General features: G+C 41.0%; 1 protein-coding gene across 1 annotated transcript in view; it reads right to left on the bottom strand.

Moving 5' to 3' along the window:
* Positions 1-16,834: 16,834 nt before the first annotated feature.
* The window catches only part of LOC145392990 (fat-like cadherin-related tumor suppressor homolog), a 569,943-nt gene continuing 563,153 nt past the window's right edge, over positions 16,835-23,624 (bottom strand). The window contains exon 45 of the mRNA XM_080267295.1: positions 16,835-19,047. Coding sequence (XP_080123421.1) covers positions 18,651-19,047 — 397 coding nt within the window. The 3' untranslated portion in view covers positions 16,835-18,650. The remainder of the gene's footprint in view (positions 19,048-23,624) is intronic.

Genomic DNA, 23,624 nt, shown 5'->3' with positions numbered 1-23,624 from the left:
TAGACACCCAACCACCTACTAATAGCAACCCATTTACTCACCCACCAACCCAGACAGTCAATCAGCCAGCTAAACACCCACTCACCCATTCAACTTACCACCAAGCCAGTCAGGCAGTTAGTCATTCGACCACTTACACACTTACCTACCAATACAGCCAGTCATCTAACAATGCAGACACCCATCCATCTAGCTAGCTGGCCAGCTAGCCACCCGACCGCCTATTGATATCTAGTCACCTATCCACCCACCCACCTAGAGAACCAGTCAGCCAGCCAGTCACTAGCCTTCTACTCACCCACCCACCTAACTATCCAGCCAGTCAACTCGCCACTTATCCACCCGCCCAAAGAATCAGTCAGTTAGTCACACACTTATTGACTGAATCACCCAGCTTGCTACCCATCAGCCAAACTAGCTACATAGTTACCAATCCGCAAAGCTAGTCGCCTAATCACCCACCAACTTAATTACGGTACTCACCCCTACGCACCCATCCAGCTTCCCACTTACCCACCTACCTAACCATCCTCATAGTCATCCAGCTAGCCACTCTCCGACCCTTCCATCCAGGTAGTCATCTTTCTAAGTAGCTCCCCCTTCCATCAGGTAGCCATCCTCGTAGCTAGCCACCTCCGACCCAGCCAGCCGGCCACCCTGGGCCACCCTCCCTACAACACCTTACCAGTCAGTTAACCTCTCACCCATCCCACCCACGTACTTAGCCACCCCCGCATCTACCCACCCAGTCGCTCATTCTCCCAGCCAGGAAACAAGCAATCCACCAAAGCCAGCCAGACACATAGCAACCCAGCCAGACAACTACTCACCAGCCCATTATTGACCCATTTGCCCAGTGAACCTCCTGTGGTAAAGACTACATATTATATAGATAGATAGATGTCATAAAGACTTTGTAGTTACTTGTAGAGAAGTATATTTTAGACTTGTGGTCGAGCGGCTTTTATATCTTGTAGTAGTTTCCCCACCAGATGTCATGTAGTGACGGGAGAGGTAAAGAATAGTATGGGACTATTTTTATTTGTCTTGGAAATATTAAACAGGTCTCTCCCATGGGAAGAGTATAAGTCCCGGGTAGCTACCTCCCTGTCTCGCTATCTCTCTCTCTTTCTATTCTAAGGCTAATCTCCGTCTCGACCTCTCTCTAGGGTCGCTTGTCTCCTTCTACCTAGCCTGTTCGGTGGCTAATCTCCGTCTGAGCTCTCTTTCCTAAAATCTGGTGTAGCAGGGGTGTGTCACGTGTGTTCCTCGTGGATCTTTGTTCACGAGAGGACTGCTGACAGCTAACTGCATCATCTCCTTAATGGCCGCTGTCGTCAGCTTCCCTCAGTGTTAAGAATGTGTAAGCATGTTTAGCACTGCTCGATTCTCGCAGACACAACACCTTCTCAATCATCTGACTCCCTGCTTCTATCTGTCTCTCTATCTATCTATTTATCTATCTATCTATATAATATGTAGTCTTTACCACACTGCTCGGTCGCGCGAAAATGGCGTACCATCGACATTTAATAGTTATAATATATTAATACATACTACATACACATTATAATGAACTTATAAGTTAATTAAGTGAAATACATAATATTATAAAGTAAATTGTATGAATATTGTATACATATATTATTCACAGTAAATAGTGATTATTCAGTAATATTACGCATATAATTGTGCAATGGTAATACTGCTAGGTTATTACATTACATAGAGTTATCACTTTAGTAATGTCTAATATTTCACCTAACTTGTATGATGATACTGGTAATACAGAATTGTGCTATAATTGTATGACTTATATTGTGTTAATGCATAATTGTGTTGGCCTTATAATTGTAGTTACATTTTGTTAATGCAACTATTACATAAGTGTCTTGGCCTTATAATTGTAGTTAAAGTTACATAAAAGTTACATCTTGTTAATGCAACTGTTACATAATTGGCAAAGTGTAACATAATGCAATCGTTTGTCGTTACATAATTGTTACATATCGTTTGTAGGTACATAATTGTAGTTAGTGTAACATAATGCAATCGTTTGTCGTTACATAATTGTTACATATCGTTTGTAGGTACATAATTGTAGTTAGTGTAACATAATGCAATCGTTTGTCGTTACATAATTGTTACATATCGTTTGTAGGTACATAATTGTAGTTAGTGTAACATAATGCAATCGTTTGTCGTTACATAATTGTTACATATCGTTTGTAGTTACATAATTGTAGTTAAAGTTACATAAAAGTTACATCTTGTTAATGCAACTGTCACATAAATTGGTACATATTGTTTGTAGTTACATAATTATAATATGGAGTAACAAAATTGTAATAACTGCAGTCCTAACATATGCTGCGGTCGATGATAGTGATGATGTGTCATGCCACTTGTTTGTGGAGACACAATTTGCTTTTTCGTTTGTAGTTTATGTGGTATTTGTTTTTCTTTGCTTGTGTACACTTTTTCCATGTTGTTCATGGTTACATAATTGCTGACTAATTTTCTTGGGATACTTTTTTAAAGTTTAGTTTATATTGCACAGATATTACTGAAAATGATATTATATAGTCCCATATTTTGTTATTTTATATAAAAAAAAAATATATATATATACACTATATACAGTATTAACTATACACACTGATTTGTTGTTCACCTGTACCTATCGTGGGTAATATGTGTGTCAGCACTGTGTGGAAATCATTGTCTTCACGATTGTGTTGAAGATGTTCACTCTTGCTAACGGCATTTGTGTTGGCCATTTTTTTTTTTCTCTAGTTTACCTTGTAACTTAATTTATATGTTTCCACTAGGTAGCTTTAATTAATAAATGTTTAATACAGTTCTTTTAATCGCTCACTGAGTAACTGTGATGGTATATTTTCTTTATTACTTTGTAGATGTAATAATGTATAGCTGTATGTATGAAACACGTATTTTATGTAGGTATAAATGGTAACACTCGTTGGTAGTAAATAAATGTTATAATAAATGAATGAATATATACAGTGTAGAATATTTATTGTTGGTGCAAGTATTTAATGATTGAATTATGAAGATAATTGAAGTAGGTATGTGTATTTAAGCTGTAACTATACAACACGTTTTATATGTTTGTGCAGAAGCTTATTGTCTATCACTGTGTATTGTATGAATGAAGTAACTATATAACTCACTAATTTTTACCGTGGTGGAAATGGTGTGAGTGGTGTTGCACGTGGTGATAGCGTTGTCCTTCGCGGGTTGATTGGCGTGCTGTCGTCTCAGCACATGGTGACGTCGGCTTCCCACACTGGTAGCTGTGGTGAGTGAATGAGTAGCGATGAGTAACTTGAGTGAAGACGAGTGAGTAAGATGAGTTGTGAATATGGACTTGGTGTTTGCTTCGTCGTCCTGACCTCTTCACACCTGCGTAAGCGGTGGGGGTTGGGTGGATGTAGCAGAGAGAGAAGGGTGAGGTCTGGTGGTTATGAGTTGTGAGTCGTCTCTCACTCTCCGTTTGTTTGTTTGTTTGTTTTCTTTCTTTCTTGATGTATTCTTGGTCCTTTTTTTCTTGTGATTTACTCGTTGTAGGATGAAGACTGCCGCTTCTTGTAGGTGCGTGTAGAAGATTATACAGACGACGTAGAGTTGTTAATTGTAGTTGATTGTAGATGGTTGTAGTTGATTGTAGATGGCTGTAGACTTTGTAGACTATTTGCACTGTAGGCTGTATTTTGTAGGATTCAATGTAGAACTGAAGCTAATCTTGTAGTCTCGGTTGCTTTTGTAGAAATTTGCTTTTAATTCGGAGACGATGTCCGCAGATTTGCTGGTTTTGTCGTTAAGCTACTTGCAAGGCGTCGAGTGATCTCTTGACCTCTGCATCAGCGTAATGATCTGGGAGACGGAGGGGGCTGGATGGAGAGAATACTGTCAGGAGCTGATGTTGTTGGTTGTTTTCAATCTTGATATTTTGTAGGAATTTAATGTTGATTCGTAGACGAGGTTCGTATACGTTCGCTGCTACCAAATGTCATAAATGACTTTGTGTCATAAAGCAGCGACTTTGTATTTGCTTGTAGAGGCAGGAGGGGTAATGAATAGTATGGGACTATTTTTATTTGTCTTGGAAATATTAAACAGGTCTCTCCCATGGGAAGAGTATAAGTCCCGGGTAGCTACCTCCCTGTCTCGCTATCTCTCTCTCTTTCTATTCTAAGGCTAATCTCCGTCTCGACCTCTCTCTAGGGTCGCTTGTCTCCTTCTACCTAGCCTGTTCGGTGGCTAATCTCCGTCTGAATCTCTTTCCTAAAATCTGGTGTAGCAGGGGTGTGTCACGTGTGTTCCTCGTGGATCTTTGTTCACGAGAGGACTGCTGACAGCTAACTGCATCATCTCCTTACTGGCCGCTGTCGTCAGCTTCCCTCAGTGTTAAGAATGTGTAAGCATGTTTAGCACTGCTCGATTCTCGCAGACACAACACCTTCTCAATCATCTGACTCCCTGCTTCTATCTGTCTCTCTATCTACCCATTTATCTATCTATCTATATAATATGTAGTCTTTACCAAACTCCCCCCCCACACACACACACGTGCGCACGCATACACGCACGACGGAGAATAAACCATACACAGTATCTAGATAATATATTTGAAGAGTTTCTACTAATTACCAACCCATCATTCAACCTAGGTACTCCCACCCCTCCACATACACCACATCATACACACCATGTCATGACAGGTATATAAACAAGATGATAAAGTTGATGTACTCAAATGTGGATGGAATGGTATCTAAATTACTAGAGATGAATGATTATGTCAGAGAAAATGAACCACAAATAATATGCCTAACTGAGACAAAATTAACACCAAGGATATCCAGTGACATACTAAACTTAGAGGAATACAATATATGGAGAAAAGACAGAAATTTAAAAAAAGGAGGAGGAATTATAATATTAACTAAGAAAAATCTAAAAGTCAAAGAAATAAACCTAGATATACAATCACAAGTAGAACTGATTGCAGTAGAGGTCAACACATCTGAAGGTAAAGTAATTGTAGCCAATTTGTACATGCCACCCAGATCAAACACATGGGAAAGAGACGAATATGAGGACCTGGCAGAGAGTACAATTAAGAGTATAAGATCATTGCTACATAAAATGGAAGAGAAATCGGAAAGAATTATACTAACTGTGGACTTCAATACAAATATAAATTGGAATACTCTGGATATAAATAGCCAAGAAAGCTGTTGGGACCAAAAGCTCCTGGATCTCGTACAAGAGTTTTTCTTAACGCAACATGTGAGGGAAACCACCAGAAAAAGAGGACTTGATGTACCTTCAGTGCTAGAACTAATATTTACTAGGCAAGAAAATGACATTGACAGTTTGATATATCACCCTCCACGCGGCAAAAGCGATCATGCAGTACTAAATTATACCTTCAGGATAGCATATGACATAGTAAACAGCAATGACAGTTACAAAAAGAGCCTAAACTATAAAAAGGGAAATTATCAAGACCTTAAGAAGTATTTCTTAGAAGATGATTGGGAAAATGGCTTAGGGGACAAGATTTAAATGCTGTATATAAAAAAATTTGCGAATTTTATGAAATAGGAGTCCAGAAGTACATCCCACAGCACAAAAAAGCAGATAAGAAAATACAGAAATGGTTCAATACAGAATGTAAAAAATCAAAAGAAAGAAGAGATTTGTTGTGGAATAGATACAGAAGACACAATAGTGAAAGGGCGTATAATAATTACAAACAGGCAAGAAACGACTTTACAAGAATAAGGAGGGAAGCCCAAAAACAGTTTGAGGAGGATATAATAAATAAAAGTAGTGATCAACCAAAGCTGTTTTACAGCTATATCAGATGCAAAACCAAAGTAAAAGATATAATACAATCCATTACGGACGAGGGAATCACTTATACACAAGAGAAAGATGTTTGTGAAGCACTAAATAAGAATTTCCAATTAGTTTTTACAGAACAAAAAAATTTTGAGAGGGACTATATGGAACATGCATGTCCACACATACTACCAGATATACAAATAGCAGAAAAAGTAATACAAGAGGAGTTAAGTAGATTAGACAGAGGAAAAGCAAGTGGTCCTGATGAAATTTCATGTTGGGTATTACGAGAATGTGCAAAGGAGTTAAGTAAACCATTATTTTTAATTTTCAAGAAATCCTTGAGTCAAGGGAAACTACCTGATATTTGGAAAAAAGCAAATATAGTCCCCTTACTCAAGAAAGGAAATAGACAAAATCCTCTCAACTAACGACCAGTATCACTGATCAGTGTTGTAAGCAAGGTATTAGAAAAACTTATAAGAAAAGCTCGGGTAAATCATCTAGAAGAACACAGTATGATAACAGAAAGACAGTTTGGTTTCAGAAAAGGAAAATCATGTGTTACTAATCTGTTGAGCTACTATGACAGAGTAACAAACACAATACAGGAAAGGGAAGGATGGGTGGACAGTATCTATTTAGATTTCAAGAAAGCTTTTGACACAGTACCACACCAAAGACTTTTATGGAAACTGTACCATCAAGGAGGAATTCGAGGCAAACTGTTTTGTTGGATGCAAGACTTTCTCATAAAAAGAGAAATGAGGACAGTACTAAGAGGAAGCTACTCATCATGGAAAGAAGTGACTAGTGGAGTACCACAGGGTTCGGTGCTGGCACCAATCATGTTTTTAGTGTACATAAATGATATAAACAGTAACACTGGAAATGAGAGCTATCTGAATATGTTTGCAGATGATGCAAAAATACAAAGGAGAATTACTAACACAGACTCTTGTAGGGAGCTACAAGAAGAATTAAATAAACTTCATGAATGGAGTAGTACATGGCAAATGGAATTCAATGTGGACAAGTGTCATATAATCAAGTTTGGTAAAAGTGGAAAAATACCTGATTGGGATTATAAGTTAGGAAATAAAACCCTATACACATCAGAAAGAGAGAAAGACCTAGGTGTGATTATCAACAATAGACTATCTCCAGCTGACCACATCAGCGAGAAGGTACGGAACATGTATACACTGCTTGCAAATACAGTATGAGAATAGCATTCACATACATAAATGAAGACATGCTAAGAAGGATAATATCATTCATTAGACCAACCCTGGAATATGCATCAGTAGTCTGGAGTCCTCATCTCAAAAAGCATATAGACAAGATTGAAAAAGTTCAAAGGGCCGCTACAAGATGGATACCAAGCTTAAGGGACCTAAGCTACGAAGAAAGACTAAACTGAATCTACGAACACTACAGGAGAGAAGGAAAAGAGGTGACATGATAATGCTATATAAGTGCATATCAGGAAAGGAGAAAATAGACATAAATGATTACTTAACATATGGAGAAGCATCAGCAAGAGGACACTGCAAAAAACTGCGTAAGAAGAGAGGTGATAAAGACGTAAGGAAATTCAGTTTCCCCAACAGAGCACTTGATCAATGGAATGCACTACCGAATGAAATAGTGTGTGCCAAAACAATTCACAAATTTAAAGATATGTACGATAAATATAGTTTAAGACACGGGACAGTACGAGCTTGACTCATTCCTGTAAAGATACAATTAAGTAAGAATAATTAGGTAAGAACACACACACACACACGCCTGTAAAGATACAATTAGGTAAGAACAATTAGGTAAGAACACACACACACACACACGGCATCGTCGGAGGTAGACGTCTGTACCGGCGCTCTATACCAGCTCAACACGGCCAGAGGCATTACCTAAATAAGTATCTTTGAATGAGTCAAGCTCTGTACCAGGTTAGACTAAATGATTTTGCATTATTAAAAGGAAAAGAAATAATAAGTTTAAATAAGACTGGTTCAAACAACAAAGAACCACGATGCGTTGAGTCAGCTGGGTTTGTTTATACTACAGCAAGACGGGGAAAGCGTGCATGCTTTGTAAGTACACACTCTGTTCATTTAGTATTACAAAATGGATCCATACTTCAGTAAAACAAATTTGGAAAAGAAAAGGGATAAAAGTAAAAAGCAAAATGATGATTTCTACCAAGAACTGGTTGAAGTGGAGACTCACAATAGACTGGTTGAACATGTACACAAACTAGAAATGGCTTTCAAAAATGAAATTGATGAAATAAAGAAGCAAATGCACTTGCAAAAGGAAGAGATAGAAAAACTGGGAAGGGAGGCCAATAAGAAAGACACAACCATCAGTGAACTAACAGTGGAATTGAATACCCTTAGGAAGAAAGTGAGTGAAATGGGAAGTACAGTAGTTAATCACGAGAGTGTTATGGAAGAGTTAAAAAATGACACAGAGACAATTAGACAAGCAAGCAGTCTTATGGACCAGAGCAGTGATATTGAGGAGAAGATAACACAGGTGAATGAAGCTGTGCAAAGCTACAAAAATGATGTAGAAATCACGTATGCTGAAATGGTGAAAGTAAAGAAAGACTTAGAAACAAGGGTGGAGGAAAAAAACATTAAAAAGGAAGTGAAAAGAATAATCCAAAACAATCCAAAGTTAGTCAGAGATTCAGTAGAAATAAATAAATCAATAGTAATCACTGGTATAGAAGAGGAAGAAATTAAAAACAAGATCACTAGAGACAAAAAGGAGATGGCAAATGTAATGAGCTTACTGAAAGAAGTATCAGAGGAAGTCTGTAGTAAAGACATAGAGGAACACAAAAGGTTAGGGAAATACGAGAAAAGCAAGACAAGACCTCTAAAGGTGACTTTCCAGAGTGTAAACACTGTGGAAGAGATACTAAAAAATGCAAAAAATCTTATGGAAAAAGAGGAGTTCAAAAATGTATGGATAAAAAGATGTCTAACAAGAGGAACTGGAATTACTGAAAGAGAAAAGAAAGGGAGGAAGCAAAAACAAAAAATGAGGGAAGATCAGAAGAGGACAAGAAGAAATTTTTTTACAAAGTAATAGGATTGCAGGAACGAAAGTGGTACACAAACAGGATGGAAGAAAAGGGAGGAAGTTAGTAGAACCATGTCATGACAAGTATATAAACAAGATGATAAAGTTGATGTACTCAAATGTGGATGGAATGGTATCTAAATTACTAGAGATGAATGATTATGTCAGAGAAAATGAACCACAAATAATATGCCTAACTGACACAAAATTAACACCAAGGATATCCAATGACATACTAAACTTAGAGGAATACAATATATGGAGAAGAGACAGGAATTTAATAAAAGGAGGAGGAATTATAATATTAACTAAGAAAAATCTAAAAGTCAAGGAAATAAACCTAGATATACCATCACAAGTAGAACTGATTGCAGTAGAGATCGACACATCTGAAGGTAAAGTAATTGTAGCCAATTTGTATATGCCACCCAGATCAAACACATGGGAAAGAGACGAATACTGTATGAGGACCTGGCAGAGAGTACAATTCAGAGTATAAGATCCTTGCTACATAAAATGGAAGAGAAATCGGAAAGAATTATACTAACTGGGGATTTCAATACAAATATAAATTGGAATACTCTAGATATAAATAGCCAAGAAAGCTGTTGGGACCAAAAGCTCCTGGATCTCGTACAAGAGTTTTTCTTAACGCAACATGTGAGGGAAACCACTAGAAAAAGAGGACTTGATGTACCTTCAGTGCTAGATCTAATATTTACCAGGCAAGAAAATGACATTGACAGTTTAATATATCACCCTCCACTCGGCAAAAGCGATCATGCAGTACTAAATTATAACTTCAGGATAGCATATGACATAGTAAACAGCAATGACAGTTACAAAAAGAGACTAAACTATAAAAAGGGAAATTATCAAGACCTAGAGAAGTATTTCTTAGAAGTTGATTGGGAAAATGAGCTTAGAGGACAAGATTTAAATGCTGTATATAAAAAATTTTGTGAATTTTATGAAATAGGAGTCCAGAAGTACATCCCACAGCACAAAGAAGCAGATAAGAAAATCCAGAAATGGTTCAATACAGAATGTAAAAAATCAAAAGAAAGAAGAGATTTGTTGTGGAATAGATACAGACGACACAATAGTGAAAGGGCGTATAATAATTACAAACAGGCAAGAAACGACTATACAAGAATAAGGAGGGAAGCCCAAAAACAGTTTGAGGAGGATATAATAAATAAAAGTAGTGATCAACCAAAGCTGTTTTACAGCTATATCAGAAGCAAAACCAAAGTAAAAGATATAATACAATCCATCACGGACGAGGGAACCATTTATACACAAGAGAAAGATATTTGTGAAGCACTATATAAGAATTTCCAATTAGTTTTTACAGAAGAAAAAAAATCTGAGAGGGAATATGTGGAACACGCATGTCCACACATACTACCAGATATACAAATAGCAGAAAAAGTAATACAAGAGGAGTTAAGTAAAATGCCCGCCGAGACCGCCACAGGACCTCCCACCTCACCACCCCCCACACCACCGCCGAGCCGCCACCCCACCACCACCCCAGGAGGACACACAGGTGAGGCTAGTGACCTCGGGCAAGAGGGTCATCGGGACTTCCCGGCCCTGAGCCCCTATTCCTCACAAGTGCCCCAACCCCAGGCGTTCAGACAACCTGAACTACTGTGCGGGCGGGGTAGTGACCGTCAGACCAGGGGTGGGACTGAAAAGAGGTCAGTCCCAAGTAGCACCGTCTTGACGGTCTTGCTACACCCTCTAGGGCAGGAAGAGGCCCAAGGGCAGGAAGAGGCCCAAGGCTATGGCCTTAAAAGAGAAATAGACACAGGCTACGGCCTGACAAAGTGTGTAAAGGGGAAGGTGACCCCAGGCTCCGGCCTTAACACGCTGAGGAGAGAGAGAGTTGCCTGTGTGCATCCCTCTCCAGTTGTACTTTGGCTACGGCCAGAATACGGTCCAGGGTAGAGAGACCCTGCTACCGTACGTGTAGCGCTACCCAATTACGGAAGCGGCGACTCGTGGCCGGCCTCTCGCCGGAGCAGACGGGTGATCCCGTTTCTCCGTTAGTCAATTCCCGTACGGGCAGACACTCGGTTACAACTGGGGCACGTACCAGGGTGGAGAATTCCCTGACGGTAGGTTCTGTCCGTATTGGAGAGAGTGCGGCCCTCGTGCCCCTCACTCTGGCTTGTTCCCTACTGTGGGAGGAACACAACGCTGACGGCCGCTTGCCTCAGCGAAAGGGCGACCCCGATCACCCTACTGGTGTCCCTCGCACGCCGGACAAGTTCACGGCGCCAGCCAAAGTCCATACTAGGGGAAGTGGAGCCCCACCTCAGTCCAATGAACACACTCAGGGAACCACGAAGAGCGTGAGTCTCCCTCAAGCCTCTTTCCCTCCGGGGAGCCCTTCGTTGCCATCCAGGCTTCTTGGCCAAGCGGAGGCGTTAGAGTGGTGGCAAGGCCCGATTGCGGAGTTACCGCCCACACCCGGACGCTCCTTTGCACTGTTGGAGCCCTACAGGAGCCGCTGCCGCAGCCCAGCCCTGACGGCGCCTCTCCCCCTGAGCACCTGCAGACCCCGGACGCCCAGGCCTTCCACCACGTTCCCCGACGACGGCGACCTAGGCTCTCTCACGCCCCAGCAGAAGAAGAAGCAGGCCCGAATCCTCCGCCTGTTCGGTCCTAGTCCCGAGGGCCCCCGATCAGGTCGAGGCCCCCAGACTACGAGGCCTCCCTGCACCCCACCAGTGCGGCCCTAGGAAGGAGCCGCCCCTCAGGTCAAGGCCCTAAACAAGGGAACCTCCCTGGACAGTAAGTACTAGTGACCCAACTACCCAGGAAACACGGGTAGAACAGTGATAGTGACAGTGACCCCTAATACAGTGACAGTGATCCAATGCACAGTGGCAGTAACAAATAAAAGTTATGTTAAACAGTGATATCGGAGTAAGTCGTGCTTGAACATTAAACAGCTCAGTTCCCCCTCTCAGAAAGGAAGCGGGGAGTTTTCTGTGGAGTCGAAGGTAGGGGTGTGAACGAGCCGAAAGGCAAATGAAGTGCTTCCCTGCGACTAGGTGACGGTGTCGGATGTCGCCACACGCACCCTACCTTTATTATAGTATCATATCCCCCACAGACTCCCGATCACAGTGAATATAAGTGAGACTCCCCTGTTTATTATTATCCACCAGTGGCACGACCAGTGTTCTCGACTGACCATCGCAGTGAAGTGATATCTCTCCTCAATAACAGTAACCCATATCCCTGACTGCCCTGTGCCCTGTGCAAAAGTAGATTGGATCCAATTATAAGTGTATTGTTGTATCTCTGTGTAATTGTGTACCAAATGTTGTGTATGTAGCGCTGTAAGGGATAGAATTTAAGCAATAGATGTGATTCGGTGTACTGTCTCTTTTTATGCCCTGTTCCTTTGTTAGTGCATTACATCCGGTCTAGCCAAAGGACCCCGTCCAGTGCTCGTGTTTTTACGACGAGAAGTCGTCTTAAAAACACAGCATTACATTAAGTAGATTAGACAGAGGAAAAGCAAGTGGTCCTGATGAAATTTCATGTTGGGTGTTACGAGAATGTGCAAAGGAGTTAAGTAAACCATTATTTTTAATTTTCAAGAAATCCTTGAGTCAAGGGAAACTACCTGATATTTGGAAAAAAGCAAATATAGTCCCCTTATTCAAGAAAGGAAATAGACAAAATCCTCTCAACTACCGACCAGTATCACTGACCAGTGTTGTAAGCAAGGTATTAGAAAAACTTATAAGAAAAGCTTGGGTAAATCATCTAGAAGAACACAGTATGATAACAGAAAGACAGTTTGGTTTCAGAAAAGGAAAATCATGTGTTACTAATCTGTTGAGCTACTATGACAGAGTAACAAACACAATACAGGAAAGGGAAGGATGGGTGGACAGTATCTATTTAGATTTCAAGAAAGCTTTTGACACAGTACCACACCAAAGACTTTTATGGAAACTGTACCATCAAGGAGGAATTCGAGGCAAACTGTTTTGTTGGATGCAAGACTTTCTCATAAAAAGAGAAATGAGGACAGTACTAAGAGGAAGCTACTCATCATGGAAAGAAGTGACTAGTGGAGTACCACAGGGTTCGGTGCTGGCACCAATCATGTTTTTAGTGTACATAAATGATATAAACAGTAACACTGGAAATGAGAGCTATCTGAATATGTTTGCAGATGATGCAAAAATACAAAGGAGAATTACTAACACAGACTCTTGTAGGGAGCTACAAGAAGAATTAAATAAACTTCATGAATGGAGTAGTACATGGCAAATGGAATTCAATGTGGACAAGTGTCATGTAATCAAGTTTGGTAAAAGTGGAAAAAGACCTGATTGGGATTATAAGTTAGGAAATAAAACCCTATACACATCAGAAAGAGAGAAAGACCTAGGTGTGATTTTCAATAACAGACTATCTCCGGCTGACCACATCAGCGAGAAGGTACGGAGCATGTATTCACTGCTTGCAAATATGAGAATAGCATTCACATACATAAATGAAGACATGCTAAGAAGGATAATAACATCATTCATTAGACCAACCCTGGAATATGCATCAGTAGTCTGGAGTCCTCATCTCAAAAAGCATACTGTATAGACAAGATTGAAAAAGTTCAAAGGGCCGCTACAAGATGGATACCAAGCTTAAGGGACCTGATCTACGAAGAAAGACTAAATAAATTGAATCTACCAACACTACAGGAGAGAAGGAAAAGAGGTGACATGATAATGCTATATAAGTGCATATCAGGAAAGGAGAAAATAGACATAAATGATTACTTAACATATGGAGAAGCATCAGCAAGAGGACACTGCAAAAAACTGCGTAAGAAGAGAGGTGATAAAGACGTAAGGAAGTTCAGTTTCCCAAACAGAGCAATTGATCAATGGAATGCACTACCGAATGAAATAGTGTGTGCCAAAACGATTCACAAATTTAAGGATATGTACGATAAATATGGTTTAAGACACGGGACTGTACGAGCTTGACTCATTCCTGTAAAGATACAATTAGGTAAGAACACATGCACGCACGCGCGCGCGCGCGCGCAATCATACAGCCAGCCAGTCAGCCACTTATACACACACACACACACACACACAATCAGATACCGCTTGCCGGCTCAGTGTTAGCATTCTCGCTTGCCATCTGTTAGACGGGAGTTCGAGCCTCGTTCAGGTTGCTAAAAGTTTCACTGACGAAGTGGGTGGTTACTGTCCCCCTTGAGCAAGGGGACGGGTGTGTGCGTGTGTGAAGGTCACAGCCTTGCCCTTAGATCGGACTATATGAGCTCTCAGTTCCCTTCCGGGAGGGTAAAAGCTGACGATCACGACCATCCAGTGATCCTGACCGACCCGGTGAATTACACACACACACACACACACACACCCTTCAGCCACTTTTCACCCACTCACACAGTCAGCCCACCAGTCACAATCACCCACCTGCCCACCCACACACCCACACACCCATCCCCCTAGTCAGTTAGCTAACAGACTAGCCACCCACTCATTCACCCACAGTAGGTAGTCAGCTACCCATCCAGTCGATCAATCAGCCAACCAGTTGGTTATCCTTCCAGCTAGACACCCACAACCACCAGGCAAATTGCGATCCGCTCAGCTTCCTCCTGCCTACCCACCCACTCATCCAGTCACTTAGTAAACCACCCATCAACCCACTGTCCCTTCTAGCCAGTTAATTACACACCCACATACTCAGCCAGGCAACTAGCCACACTCTCTCCTAATCAACCAGTTACCCACCCTCCCACCTACTTGCCCAACCATCTAGCCACCCACACAGCTAGCAGCTTACCCACACACCCACCTATCCACCCCCTCACCCAGCCAACTATAGCCAGTCGCCCAACCATGCGAGCCAGAGAGCCAGTAACCTAGCCATGCGCCCAGCTAGTCGCTAACCCACTCACCTACCCTCCTTCCCATTCACCCAGCACCCTACCCACCCAGGTTGCTAGCCACCCAACCATACAGCTAACTATCTTGCCAGTCAGATAGCCACCTACCTTTGAAGCCAGTCAACCACCTATCCACCCAGCTATCGATCATCCACGTACCCAGCTAACTAGCCATTTAGTCACTCGTCCACCAACACCCTCCCCTACCTACAACCAACCAGACATCATGTAGCCAGTCACCCACTCACCATCTTGCCTACCTACACAGTCAGTTAGCCAGCTAGCCATCCTCCAGCCTCCTCACCCTTCTAACCACCCACACACCCAACCAGCCAAACAGCATGAATATCTAGCCTGTAACCTACCTAGCTAACTAGCCACCCGCCAGTCCAATTATCCATCCAATCAACCAACCAACCCGGCATCTACCCACCTACACACACCCATCTAGTCACTTCCAGCAAACTGCCATCCACCATCCCAGTTAACAAGCACTCATCAATCTGATGATCCATCCAGTCACCCACCCAACCAAGCAGCTAGACACCCACACACCCATCTAACCAGTTAGCCAGCAAGTAGCCATCCACCCACCCACCACCCCAGTTTGCTAGCCTCCTGTCCACCAACCCATCATCCCAGTTAGCTTGCCGCCTGTCCACCTACCCATTCCAGCACCAAGATAACTAGCTATCCACTCAGCAATCTAGCTGGCACCCATCCACCCAGCTTGGCACCCATCTACTATCTCAGCCAGCCAGCCCACCCACCTACCCACCCAGCCTACTATCCACAAACCCACTGTCAACAAGTCAGCCAGCAACACACCCATCCACCTCCTTATCCATGCACCTACCCACTCATCCAATGAGCAAGCCAGCCAGCTAGCTAGCTAACTAGCTAGCCAGCCATCTACTCAGCCAGCTAGCCACCCACTCACACAAATACCCACCCACTTAGCTAGTTAACCACCCACCCAGCTGCCCAGCCTCCTTAGCCACCCACTTAGCTAGCCAACCTTCCACCCAGCTAGCTACCTACTTATGTAACCATCCATCCAGATAGTCATATACATTCCCACCCATTCACCCACTCACCCGGTCAGCTAGCTATCCACCCAGTTGGCCATTTATATACCCAGCCAAACAACTAGCCACCCTCCCACTTATTAACTCACCTATCTAGCCACTTATCCACCCACTCACACTCAGCCATGGGAAGATGGTAAGGGATGAGATGGTTTATGGAGTGAGAGGGGCTAGTGAGTAGATGGGTCACACTAAGTTGTGAGACTGGGGAGCATGGGGTATAGGAGGTTAGCATTTGGGGGCAGTGACAGGGGTAGGGGACTGTGGAGATTGAGTGTAGGGAGAGTATGGTGATGGGAAGTAGTTAGTGTGGGTATGGAGTAGGAGGGGAGGGAATAGTGCTGCGAGGCATTTTGTCGGTAGGAGTGGGTTTGGCAGGGAAGGGGTAGATGGGATGGGGTTAGGCAATTGAGGGTGTAGGAGGTGGATGATATGGAAATGGAAGAAGAACAATAAGAACCAAGTGCCAAAATCCTGCACAGGGCAAGATTATTGTCTTGATATGGAGATGGAGTGTAAGGGGGTAAGTACATTGGGAAGTGGACGCTTAGCAACTGGGGAGGGAGAGCATTCAAGGGGTAGGAATGGTGGGAGATGGAATCACATGGAGTGTAGGAGGTGCGGGGTAATGGAAGAAGGGGGTGAGGGCACAGAAGATGAGAGGTAGAGGTGAGATGTAGAGACAGGGGGAATAGGAAGTGTAACTATTTCAGATACACTGTAATACCCCACAATATCCCTTCTGGTAATTGAAAGTCAACTAGAAGTTATTACAAGTTTATTTACAAAAAGATGTATAAAACAGCTGCCACAGCAACTATACATTCATCCATAAATTTGGTCTAATATAACTGTTACATAAGAAAATTAGCTTAAGGTAAAAATATGAATTCCTCCTTTTCCAGAGTACACCTATTATCACAAGTACTTCAGTTAGTATTATAACTTACCAGGAACGGAATGATGAAAAGGATGAGATTATAGCATTAAATAAATAAACCCAGCAGTCTGACGTATCCAGAGACAGATGTTGTGATAAACTGCGTATGGACTCAAAATAAATACAGAATAATCTATGACCAGGGTTTCTATGAAAATTTTACAAAAGTATTTGCACATTCATTATTATGGTATTTAATGCAATTAAATACTGAATGACTGTGAATACAAACATAAGAAATAAAGCCACTCAAAACTGGAAACTTCCCAGTAAACAAAGGGAAACAAGTACAAGGTGGAGTGTATAATTTCCCAGTAGTCATTAAACTAAATGGATAAATGGTTTCTTATGGAAAAGTAAATATTTCCAGTCACTGCTAACAGTTGCAAGCTACACTCTGGGTAGCCGGACAGGATGAGGGTCAAACCAACACCTCTGGATATTGGACTAAAGTCTCTCGTCGTGACCCTGCCGACTCCCTGCTCTGCTCAAGGACACTTGTGGGCTTAAGAAAATAAATGCCAACTTTGGCACATGGATTAATATTAATATGCAACAGCAGGAAAAGTTGTAAGGAAATAAGTGCACAACAACTAACTAAAAGTATGTTCACTAATGACAGTGCTTGACTTACTTAACATATTAATGTGTTACAGTTCTTTAAAAAATTAGGCACTAGTTTGAGTGAAACAGATTTAACATAGCAATTGTACAGTCACATAAACCAAGGTTGTTTAATATTATGACACTGCAATGTTAAACAGTAAATGCATTGTAAATGTAATACAAGTAGTGAAATGCATCAATGGGATCAACATTAAGCATAATAAATTAAAATATTAATATAAAATTCTTCAGTCTACAGCAGACTAGTCATCATTCAGCCCAGACTGGGATTGAGTTGATTACCCAAAGACCTCACATGCAGCAGAACATACCTGAATAGTCTAACCCTGTCTGTTCACACGGCCAAAAATATAAACAATTTGTGGAAAAAACTTTGTCTTAAAAACTATATACAATTTGTTCATTATATATATATATTTACAAATGTACACCACACACACACACACACACACACACACAGAACCCTACACCAGCAAACTTCCATACAGCTGCTATCTAGACATCCTTGCAAGTAGCACCATGGATCTCGAGAATCTACTATCTAACTTTCAGCTCGTGGTCAGTAATCTAGTGTCTCCAGTGCTATGAAACGGTTCTGTCATATGGTACTGGCAATCCTTACACAGGAAGTCCTTTATCAAATAATATTGGCACTTAGACCAAGGAAATCACAATTCTAGTTATATATATATATATAAAAAAAAAAAAAAAAAAAAAAAAATACATGAACTGCTGAAAACCTTGGTATATGAGGCACACTGGAAGATATACAAAGTCTTTAACCTTATTATACTGTATTTAAATGGCATATAGGCACTAGAAAATGGCAGCTGAAATAAGTTTTTCTGTCAGGTTTCATTCAAGCTCCATCATGGCATATCATTGTCAGCACTGATGAACAAGTCATTTGCTAAAAATTTCAGTATTCCCAATTTACAAACAATTATGCATAATTCTTAAAAATAATTTGTGCATATCACTCACCAGTACAGTATTCAGTTAGAATTATGTGGGAACAGAGCAGAATGAACCATCATAGTGTACAATGCACTACAGTTTTCAAAATTTACCTTTTGGTTTTGTCATCATTCTCAAATTCAGAGTTAACTTCTGAGTCCTCAATATCACAGACATTGTCCAGGTCTGACGCAGATGTGTTAGATGCTGCACCCCCCCACAATGATGCGCCCTCCTCTTCATCCTCCATACCAGAGATCACGGACATATCACCTCCAAATTCACTAAAGCGCTTTACAGTGTCGTGCCTGCGATTGCTACGAACACGGTATGGGGAGTATGTAACGCCATTGCGATCCTCTGGGAGCTGACTGATCGGTGCAGGCTGGAAACTGAGGCTGTAAGGATCATCAAGGGTATTTAGTAGCTTGCTTCGTTCATCCTCTGTTTCTGTTTCACTGCCAATTTGGTAATGTGGAAGGTATTGATTGGGGTGAGTCTCATATCTGAAGAGGAAAAATGTAAGTGTTGATTTGTGTGTGGCTACCTAAACACAGAAACAACATTAAATGGAACAGACCTCTAGAGGTTACATTATTATAAAGGTTGTCAGTCTGTATGATTATAAGCAGTGTGTTAGATTAAACTCACATAGGAAACAAAGCTTGAAAAGAATGAAGACAGGAAATCCAGTGGATTGTATTTTAACTGGTTTCATTACACGCTGCCTACTATATTTTCCTTTAAAAAAAAATTAAAACATGCATTTGATGTGGAAAACTGGTTCCTGGGTACGTTTGAGTATGTATCCTGTAATACTGATCATTACAATATTTCTGCCATCCAACTTATCAATAGGTTCACACCTTCTAACAGCTGCCTATAGCTAGATAAGATGCGATAAAATACTACTGAATAAAATAGTGACCTGTGTCACAAAGCATATTCATATTTACAGCATTTGTGAATTTCACACTACCCTACCATGAGACATGGAAGGTTGCCCAATTGGATGTACCTTTATGGACAAGTAGGTTGGGTCAGAGTACAATAGTGAAATTTACTTTTTATGGCATTAGTTTACCAAAAACTACCTTTCATAACACAGTGTAGCAACATTTTTCTTTTTACATTTCATTGGTCAACTTCAGTCTTTACAAAACTGAATTTTTGTGGTTACATTTTGAAATAATGTATAGTACTGGGGATCCCCCCCCTAAAAATAATACTGAATGCTTTAACTAATACTATGATGGTACATGTACGTCAAAATGTTTTCAATAGCCTTCATCAACTTCCAGGACAATTTCGTTATCAGTTAAATTTAAGAAATACCTATAAATCTAACAGTGACCTCCAACTTGTAACATACCATATATGCAGAGTCACTGGGAATATGAATTCTGTCAGAATAATAATGTAAAAATGAAATTTCTCAGTATATTTTTGTACTTAGGTTCTGTATATCTGATTTTTAAAAAGCCACAAAGTGCAGTATCATTAATTTCTTATGTAATATAAAGTCCGTTTAACCGTACATAGAGGTTGGGGGAGTGGACTTTCAGAACACCACTTGGTGGTGGTCAGAATCAAAGTCCAAACAGTGGACTCTCGGACCACCACTTGGTGATGGTCAGAATCAAAGTCCAAACAGTGGACTTTCGGACCACCACTTGGTGATGGTCAGAATCAAAGTCCAAACAAAATGGAGAAATAGAAGAAGGGAAAGACAGGAGGAAGTAGTTCTTACAAGGAGGGTAGAAAAGTTACAAGAGGATGTAAAAAAGACAGAATATAAGAGGGAAGTGGAGGAGCAATTGGGTAAATGTAGATTGCAGGAGATGGGGGACATGGAAGGTGTGTGCAAGATATTCACAGAAGAAATCTGTGCAGCATGTAAGGTGGTGTTAGGAGTGAAGAGAAGACAAAAGGAGATACAGGGAACAACATGGTGGACTGAAGGTGGACTGAAGAGATGAGAGAGGCTGTAACACAAAAGAAGAAAGCACATAGTGAGTGGATGAGAAACGGGCATCGAAGAAGCTGAGAGAGAGGTGAAAAGATTATACCTCATACCAATTAATCTGGCCAGACATGTATGGCAACACTGTTCTCGCCAATATTCTGATTGGCTGGAGGTGTTTGTATGATTTTGTTGTTGCTTAAAACGACACTCTCTTTATCATCAGATGTGATACTGAGTTTGTCGACAATACAATTGTCAAAAGCAATAAGAAATCCGTTATATACAGTGAAATTTTCTTAGGAAGATAGAGATATGAGTCAACAAAGTATTATAATAGTCCAAGTCAGGGTCAGCATTCGAACAATTCCTTTATATCTCTGACACAGTGCTCCGTAATATAACAGAAATTAAGGAAACCTGCATAATCTAAGTGTTGGTATAACACATTTAAATTTTAAGATCAGTCCATATTGTGGTAATAGAGGAGATATAATAAAATAGTTTTCCTTTAGCCTACTTTGATTGTCGCGATTTTTTTCAAGCCTCCCTCCCCACGGAACTCGTCTTTTCATTGGAATTTTTAATTATTCAAAGTTGTGGCATGATCTTAAAATTTAAATGTGTGTTTTACCAATGCTTAGATTAAGCAGGTTTCCTTAATTATCTGTTACATTACGGAGTGTCGGAGATATAAAGGAATTGTTCGAATGCTGACCTTGACCTGGACTATTATAATACTTTGTTGACTCATATCTGTATATCTTCTGTATCTTCCTAATAAAATTTCTTTGTTGCTAAGTATATAACTGATTTCTTATTGCTTTTGATGACTGTATTGCTGACAAACTCAGTATCACATCTGATGATGAAGAGAGTGTCGGTTCAAGCAAAAACGAAATCGAACAAACATCTCCAGCCAATCAGAATCTTGGCAGGAACAGTGTTGCCATCCATGCATGGCCAGATTAATTGGATAAGGAATTTGGAAGAAATTTGCGAGTAAAGTGGATGGAATGTAGAAAATGTTCTGGAAAGAGGTAAAGAGAGTTAGACAGGGTGCAAAAGAAGTTTGCTGCAGTGTGAAAATAAAAATGGTAGGTTACTAGTCGAGAAGGGAGAAAAAGTGAGCAGATGGAGAAAACACTTTAATGAACTGTTGAACATAAAGAATGAATGTAATGCAAGTATAAGTGGCTGGGGAATGCCTAGGAGGAGGAGGGAGGTAAGAAAGGAAGAAATCAGTGGGATGGGAGTTGTGGAAGCAATGAAGAAAGTTAAAATGGGGAAAGCCCCAGGAATTGGTGGAGTGTGTGGTGAAATGCTGAAGGATGGGGGAGAGAGAGTAGTAGAATGGATGTGGAAGATGTGCAGATTGGCCTAGGAGGAAGGTCGAGTCCCAGAGGATTGGAAATCGGGTATAATTAGTCCCCTGTACAAAGGAAAAGGGGAAAAAGAAGTGTGTGGTAATCATAGGGGCATTTGCCTTCTTAGTGTAATAGGAAAAGTATTTGGTAGGATACATATTGACAGAGTCATGGAAATAACAGAGGAATTAGTTTGAGAAGAACAAGGAGGTTTTAGGAAGGGATGAGGTTGTGTAGATCAGATATTCATTCTTAGATCTTTAGTGGAAAAGTTTCTAGAGAAGGTAAAGAAGTTGTATGCAGCCTTCATGGATTGTGGAAAGTATTAAGAATATATAGAGTAGATGGGAAGTTGTTGAAGGCCGTGAAGAGTATGTATGAGGGTGCTAAGGCTGCAGTGTGTATAGGTAGTGAACTGAGTGAATTTTTCTATTTGAAGGTTGGATTGAAACAATGATGTGTCATGTCTCCATAGTTGTTCAATTTGTATATCGATGGGGTAATAAAAGAGATACAAGGTAGGGCGGTGGATGTTGGAGCGGCCATAGTGAGAGAGGGCAGTGTCTGGAAACTCCCTTTACTGCTGTTTGCAGATGATACTGTGTTGTTAAGTGAAGATGAAGGGGAGCTGCATGGCTTGGTGGATGAGTTTGGGAGTGTGTGTAAGAAACAGAATCTTAAGGTAAATGTAGGATTAGTAAAGTGATGGTCTTCGAGAGAAGTGAAGTCAGTGAATGTACAGTGAAATTGGATGGGGAGGAAATGGAGACTGTGAGTGTGTTTAAGTACTTGGGTAGTGTGATGAGTAAGGATGGAAGTTTAGAGGGTATGGTGCTTGAAAGGGTGCTGCAGGGAAGAAAGGTAGCTGGTTCCTTGAAAGCAATGATAAGAAACAGAGAAGTGAGCATGGAAGTGAAAAGTTACTACATGACAGTATTGTGATACCAACTCTAACGTATGGAAATGAAGCTTGGACTTTGTTGGAGGAACAAAAGTCAAGAATGAGAGCAGTGGAAATGAGTTATTGGAAAGGAGCATGTACAGTCACATGGAGAGACAGACTGACAAATAAGGAAGATGATGGAGTGTTGTGGTGTGGATGTGGATGTGATAGGAAGCGTCAGGAGAAACACATTAAGGTGGATTGGCCATGTGGAGAGGATGGAGATTGAGAGACTGACAAGGGGAGTGTATGTGAGTGAGGTGGATGAGAGGAGAGGGAGGTTGAGGCCAAGGATGAGATGGAGGGATGGAGTGGAGAGGTATATGAGAGGGGGAGGTGTGAGATGGTAGCAGGGCAGCGAAATGGCGGGGGAGAGAGCGACATGGATGCGATTTGTTTGTGGCCATCCCTTACAGGATTAAGGCGTCTGGCGACAGATAGATAGAACTGTACATTTAGCAAATAATTGTATCCTGCTTTTCATTAGCTGTACAGTATTGCATACCGTGGCAGATCCAGATAACAATGGAAATAAAATCTTGCATTATGACTGTCAACATCAATGAAGCTTTCTCCGTAATTTCACATATGCCATCTTGAATATTCGATACTCATCCAATTTGCAAAAAAAAGACTAAAATAAATAAATAAATACCATGGAAAATCATCACTGACTCTAATCATCACCCCTAACCTTTCTTCCCCACATACAGGAGAGGGTGAAGCAGGGTCCAGAAATGAAGAGAGGGAACAAAAGAGGAACAACTCTCATCAGAATGCCCAGACAAACTTTCACACACTGTTCAAACT

This window comes from Coenobita brevimanus, chromosome 23, assembly GCF_032717465.1.
Source record: "Coenobita brevimanus isolate Jiangsu-jjx chromosome 23, ASM3271746v2, whole genome shotgun sequence".
Lineage (NCBI taxonomy): Eukaryota > Metazoa > Arthropoda > Malacostraca > Decapoda > Coenobitidae > Coenobita > Coenobita brevimanus.
The sequence above is the reverse complement of the archived record's forward strand: the minus strand, read 5'-3'. Positions and strand labels throughout refer to the sequence as shown.